The 7,065-nt window shown below is 46.5% G+C and overlaps 1 protein-coding gene across 2 annotated transcripts in view; it reads left to right on the plus strand.

The window, feature by feature from the left end:
* LOC144510168 (zinc metalloproteinase-disintegrin-like MTP4) overlaps nt 1–1,327 on the plus strand; it is a 91,517-nt gene extending 90,190 nt beyond the window's left edge. For both annotated transcript variants that reach the window (XM_078239594.1, XM_078239596.1), the window contains exon 25: nt 962–1,327. In XM_078239594.1, coding sequence (XP_078095720.1) covers nt 962–994 — 33 coding nt within the window. In that variant the 3' untranslated portion in view covers nt 995–1,327. The remainder of the gene's footprint in view (nt 1–961) is intronic.
* Nucleotides 1,328–7,065: the final 5,738 nt, after the last annotated feature.

Here is a 7,065-nt window from a genome sequence, read left to right on the forward strand (position 1 = left end):
ACTCCACACAGACAGTGACCCGAGCCGGGAATCGAACCCGGGACCCTGGAGCTGTGAAGCAGCAGTGCTAACCACTGTGCTACCATGCCGCCCACGGTAGCACAGTCTTTTAAAAATGATTCAGACAGTTACATGGGTAAGATGGGTATAGAGGGATATGGACCAAATGTGGGCAATTGGGACTAGCTCAGGGGTTAAAAAAAAGGGGGGGGGCATGGACAAGTTGGGCTGAAGGGCCTGTTTCCATGCTGTAAACCTCTATGACCTCTATGCCACTTTTCCGCCCATTTGACCATCTAATCTACATCTTCCTGTAACCCAAGACACTCAACCTCACTGTTAACCACCCGGCCAACTTTTGTGTCATCAGTGATGGATCGGGCTTCACTCACGCCCCTTTGTTTGATTTGATTTGATTTATTATTGTCACACGTATTAACATACAGTGAAAAGTATTGTTTCTTGCGCGCTATACAGACAAAACATACCGTTCATAGAGAAGGAAAGGAGAGGATGCAGAATGTAATGTTACAGTCATAGCTAGGGTGTAGAGAAAGATCAACTTAATGCAAGGTAAGTCCATTCAAAAGCCTGACAGCAGCAGGGAAGAAGTTGTTCTTGAGTCGGTTGGTACGTGACTTTAGTATCTTTTTCCCGATGGAAGAAGGTGGAAGAGAGAATGTCCGGGGTGCGTGGGGTCCTTAATTATGACACTGGGGTCATTTCTTGTGGTCTTGGTAGAGGTCCTGGGTAAGATGCTCTGTCAGAGAGTCAGTGCAGACTCAATGGGACGAATGGCCTCCTCTGCACTGTAGGGATTCTATGATTCGATGATATCTCCTGTCCCTGCTCGCAGCGGGATGGAAGATAGACTGACAGAACTGAGATTCCACCGGCTGGGGTGGAAGAATGAGCTGGAGCAAACACTGGAAGAGATGATGGTTTACGTTTTGAATCCTAGGTCTTGATGCCTCCTACCAAAGCAAGGAAGTGAATGATTCCAGGGAGGAAGATAAACAGGGATTCACCTTGGGAATGCTGGAATGAACCTCTACATACAACTGCAGGGCGGACCTCTGTTTCTGAAGCATCTCCATTTATTCTGGTGAGCTGGACAGAACATTCCAGAACTGATCAGCCTCCCTCCTCAAAGGGAAGACGGGAGAACATTTGGGACACGAGGTGCTTTTTTTTCTGGATCAGTGGAATTATATGTCGGATTCTCTGCAGTCTAACTCTCACAGCTCACTCAACCTTTGGAAAATTGTATTTATATATATACCGCAAATGCATTTATTCTTCAATAAAACTCAATCACAAAACCCAGCCTGAATGTTTCCGAGGTTTGTCCGTCTGGGGAACTGTGGATTTTACCTTATTGAGTTTTTGAACAGAATCATCCCAGGTAATCCCACAAGCGTACTGCCTTCAGACTGAACTACCAAGGCGCCAGATTTGATCCAGGAGAGGTTTTAGAGAGTAAAGCTATGAATGTGAATGGGCCCCGCGAGAGTGTGTGACATAGACTGCCGGAAGGCAGGCGCGTAGGAACAGTGGTTAGCATTGCTGCCTCAGGGACCCAGGTTCAATTCCCGACCTTGGGTCACTGTCTGTGTGGAGTCTGCACGTTCTCCCCGTGTCTGCGTGGGTTTCCTCCGGGTGCTCCGGTTTCCTCCCACAGCCCAAAGATGTGCGGGTTAGGTTGATTGAACATGCTAAATTGCCCCTAATGTCAGGGAGATTAGCAGGATGAACGAGGGTGGTGAATGAAGGTTATGGGAATAGGACCTGGGTGGGGTTGTGGTCAGTACAGACTCAGTGGACCAAATGGCCTCCTTCTGCACTGTAGGGATTCTATGATTCTGACAGTCATGCGAAGTGTTAACGGATGGAATGTGCTAATGTGTGATACATATGAAATAGAAGCAGAAGTAGGCCATTCGGCCCCTTGTCCCTGCTATGCCGTTCAATAAGATCACGGCTGATGTGTTGCTGTTGAGTTTCATGTCCCCCATCTTCTCCGGATAACCTTTGTTGCAAAAAGTTGGTTTGCAGGTGCAGCAGGTAATTAAGAAGGCAAATGGAATTTTATCCTTCATTGCTAGAGGGATGGAGTTTAAAAACAGCGAGGTTATGTTGCAGTATAAGGTGCTGGTGAGGCCACACCTGGAGTACTGTGCACAGTTTTGGTCTCCTTACTTGAGAAAGGATATACTGGCACTGGAGGGGGAGCAGAGGAGATTCACTAGGTTGATTCCGGAGTTGAGAGGATTGGCTTATGAGGAGAGACTGAGTAGACTGGGGCTATACTCATTGGAATTCAGAAGAATAAGGGGGGGATCTTATAGAAACATATCAAATTATGAAGGGAAGAGATAAGATAGAAGCAGGGAAGTTGTTTCAACTGGCGGGTGAAACTAGAACTAGGGGGCATGGCCTCAAAATAAGGGGAAGCAGATTTAGGACTGAGTTCAGGAGGAATTTCTTCACACAAAGGGTTGTGAATCTGTGGAGTTCCCTGCCCAGTGAAGCAGTTGAGGCTACCTCATTGAATGTAAGGCAAAGACAGATACATTTTTGAACAGTAAAGGAATAAAGGGCCAAATGGCCTCCTCCTACTCCTATCTTCTATGTTTCTTCTATGTTATGGTGAGCGGGAAGGTAAGTGGAGCTGAGTCCACGAAAAGATCAGCCATGATCTTATTGAATGGCGGAGCAGGCTCAAGGGGCCAGATAGCCTACTCCTACTCCTGCTCCTTATGTTCTTACGTTCTCTAATTCACTTGTCTAACAAGAATCTATCTCCACCTTAAAAATATTCAGTGACCCCGCCTCCACCGCCTTCTGAGGCAGAGAGTTCCAAAGTCCCACAACCCTCTGAGAGAAAATAGTTCTCTACATCTCTGTCTTAATATTTAATTTTAACACAGAGTCCACCCCCACCTCCTTCTGGACTCAACCACAAGAGGAAACATGATGTAGATGATGATATACTTCTGTCGTCAATCAGTCATGTGTTCGATTCTCTCTTTCTCTCTCTCTCTCTCGAGGGAGATTGGTTGAGACCAGGCTGGTGTCAGGGCTTTTAACAAATTTACCATTGCCTGAATAGTAAAAATCTGCCTAGCAACAGTGACAAGAATTTAACAAGACCAGAACGGTAGAAATCTGCCTAGCAACCGTAACAGCCAACATTTCCAGGGGCAGACAAGTCTCTGAAAGTGATGAGGGCATTCCAAACACATGAGAGAATCTACAGATGATCAGATTGTGATTTGCTGTAGCAGTGGAAACAGATTACTTAGATGACTGCTATAGAAATGTTAGGTTCCGCAAGCAGAAACAGTTGACCTGAATGGCTGGGTGATTTTAGGGTTAGAGAAATGTTAAGCCTCACAAAATGAAAGATTTCAAAATATGTGAAGAGTCCACTCTTGAGTTTGAAATAACAAAAGGGGGAACGGAATCACGGTTGCCCCCCAACCCATCCCTCCAGAAGCAGACAGACCAGTCTTTGCTGATGACACCAAAGTCGGTGGTGTGGTAGACAGTGAGGAAGGGTGTCGTAGTTTGCAGGAAGACTTAGACAGGTTGCAAAGTTGGGCCGAGAGGTGGCGGATGGAGTTTAATGCGGAGAAGTGTGAGGTAATTCACTTTGGTAGGAATAACAGATGTGTTGAGTATAGGGCTAACGGGAGGACTTTGAATAGTGTGGAGGAGCAGAGGGATCTAGGTGTATGTGTGCATAGATCCCTGAAAGTTGGGAATCAAGTAGATAAGGTTGTTAAGAAGGCATATGGTGTCTTGGCGTTTATTGGTAGGGGGATTGAATTTAGGAGTCGTAGCGTTATGTTGCAACTGTACACAACTCTGGTGCGGCCGCACTTGGAGTACTGTGTGCAGTTCTGGTCCCCACATTACAGGAAGGATGTGGAGGCTTTGGAGAGGGTGCAGAGGAGGTTTACCAGGATGTTGCCTGGTATGGAGGGGAGATCCTATGAGGAGAGGCTGAGGGATTTGGGATTGTTTTCGCTGGAAAGGCGGCGGCTAAGAGGGGATCTTATTGAAACATATAAGATGATTAGAGGTTTAGATAGGGTGGATAGTGATAGCCTTTTTCCTCTGATGGAGAAATCCAGCACGAGGGGGCATGGCTTTAAATTGAGGGGGGGTAGTTATAGAACCGATGTCAGGGGTAGGTTCTTTACCCAGAGGGTGGTGAGGGATTGGAATGCCCTGCCAGCATCAGTAGTAAATGCGCCTAGTTTGGGGGCGTTTAAGAGATCCGTAGATAGGTTCATGGACGAAAAGAAATTGGTTTAGGTTGGAGGGTCACAGTTTTTTTTTAACTGGTCGGTGCAACATCGTGGGCCGAAGGGCCTGTTCTGCGCTGTAATGTTCTATGTTCTATGTTCTATGTTCTACAACTCATAGAGAGGAGGCTATTTCACAACCAAGGGGTTCTGTCACACCTTTTACTTCTCAGAGGTGCTCTAGCATTGCACCCAAGTCTTGGAGCCAAGACATTGCAGGAAATCTTCGTATCCTCACTGTACCAGGAAAAGACCCTTCCTAGACATGATCATCAGCCCTGCACTGTGTGGTAACTATAAGCTGGATTTGACTTGTAGTTATTTACATTTGGATGTTGTTTGGGAATGGGAAGTCTTAGTGATTTCAGGGATCATAGATATATTTTAGACAAGGGGTAATTTCCAGATAAAACTGTGTGTGCATGTTTAGTTATTCATGCACTGAAGTGTCTTAGAATATTGTAGTCCTTTTCTTTGTATATTTTTCTTCTCTTCTAAGTTAATAAACATTCTTTAATATTTGCTTATACGATAAGTGGATTGGTTCCTCACAGGGGTTTTACCTGACTAAGTAACACCACAAACCGATGATTCAAATTGGGATACCCTCACAGGTAACATCAGTGAGGTTCCTGACACACTGTGTCAGGAGCAATGTGCCTCCTATCGGAACATAGGAAATCAGAGCCGGAGTAGGCCATTCGGCCCACCGAGAATACTCTGCCATTTAATTGGGTCACGGCTGATCCTTTACCTCAACACCATCTTCCTGCACCCCTTGAGATGCCAGATATACTAACCAAGTCCCTCGCCTAGACGGAAGAACACATCTCTCAATAGAAACTTTCAAATGTTTATTATTAAGGGGAGGCATTGCTGTAGCGGTCTTGTTGCTGGACTAGTAATCTAGAGACCCAGGGAAATGCTCTGGGGACCCGGGTTCGAATCCCACCATGGCAGGAATTTGAAATCAATAAAAATATCTGGAATTAAGAATCTACTGATGACCATGAAACCATTGCCGATTGTCAGAAAAACCCATCTGGTTCTCCAATGTCCTTCAGGGAAGGAAATCTGCCATCCTTACCCGGTCTGGCCTACATGCGACTCCAGATTCAATGTGACTGGCTCTTAACTGTCCCTTCAAAGGCAATGAGGAGTGGGCAATAAATGCTGGCCCAGCCAGCGACACCCACATCTCATGAACAAATAAATAAAAACATAAATAAGTACGTATAGAGAACGAGAGGCTCCAGGCTCCTCCCAGACTGAACCATCTCTGCCAGTTCTCTGGACAGGTGTTCTGACTACATTGACGGTAGATATCAGTTATTCACATCATAGCTATTAACCCTTCTCCTATACGTTCAGCAGAGGTACCTTTTTGATGTGTTTTCTTCAGGTGGAATAAGGTATTGCCTGGCCTGGAGGGTATTAGCCATGAGGAGAGGTTGAATAAACTTGGTTTGTTCTCACTGGAACGATGGAAGTTGAGGGGCGACCTGATAGAAGTCTACAAGATTATGAGGGGCATGGACAGAGTGGATAGCCAGAAGCTTTTTCCCAGGGTGGAAGAGTCAATTACTAGGGGGCACAGGTTTAAGGTGCGTGGGGAAAAGTTTAGTAAGAAGTCTCACAACACCAGGTTAAAGTCTAACAGGTTTATTTCGTAGCACGAGCTTTCGGAGCGCTGCTCCTTCATCAGGTGAGTCACCTGATGATGGGGCAGCGCTCCAAAAGCTTGTGCTATTAAATTAACCTGTTGGACTTTAACCTGGTGTTGTGAGACTTCTTACTGTGCCCACCCCAGTCCAACGCCGGCATCTCCACATCATGGGAAAAGTTTAGAGGAGATGTGTGAGGCAAGTTTTTTTTTACACAGAGGGTGGTGAATGTCTGGAACGCGCTGCCCGGGGAGGTAGTGGGAGCGGGTACGATAGCGGCATTTAAGGGGCACCCCGACGAATACATGAATAGGATGGGAATGGAAGGACAAGGATTCTGTAAGTGCGTACGGTTTTAGTTCAGTCGAGCATCATGGTCGGTGCAGGCTTGGAGGGCCGAAGGGCCTGTTCCTGTGCTGTACTGTTCTTTGTTCTCTTTGTTCTTTGGATGTAGAATCGTGTGGTACTAATGCAGAGGCCCAATCCGGCGATTAGGAGTTCAAATCCCATCAACGCAGTTCTGAGATTTTAAATATTTGGAAATAAACAGCCAGTGAAAGCTGCTGTGTTGTTGGTAATAAGCCAACTGTCTCCCACATGTCCTTTGATCCACGCTGGGGCTATGAGTGTCTCCACTCCAATTGAGCACACAGTGTTTGACTCTCAACTACCCCTCCTGGTTGCATCAGTCGGCTGTGGAGAATGCCAGGATTCAGGAAGGAAATCGATCGCCACCTTCTCAGGCCAACTTGGGTACGGAATGCCAGGCTCCTCCACAATTCCCACGACCTGGAGAATGAGTTGGCATAAAGAATATGTCCTCCTCTTGCCAGTGGGAACTGCATCCCCTCAGTGACTCTGTCTGGAAACTTGCTGTTGTAAAGGGTTTTTTCCCCAAACCCGTGTTGCTGTGAATGATTTCACCCTGCGTTGGCGATACTGGTGTTCTGAACTTTGCGTTGGTCAGTTCTGGAGAAGTGTTGAGTCACCCAGAAGGAAACTTCAACCGACATCCTCCTGTGAGTGGATCTGCAATGTGTCACGCCTTTATCATGGGGATGGCTCACAGGCCAACATAGTGCCAGGCC

This window comes from Mustelus asterias, chromosome 22, assembly GCF_964213995.1.
Source record: "Mustelus asterias chromosome 22, sMusAst1.hap1.1, whole genome shotgun sequence".
NCBI classification, from domain to species: Eukaryota; Metazoa; Chordata; class Chondrichthyes; order Carcharhiniformes; family Triakidae; genus Mustelus; species Mustelus asterias.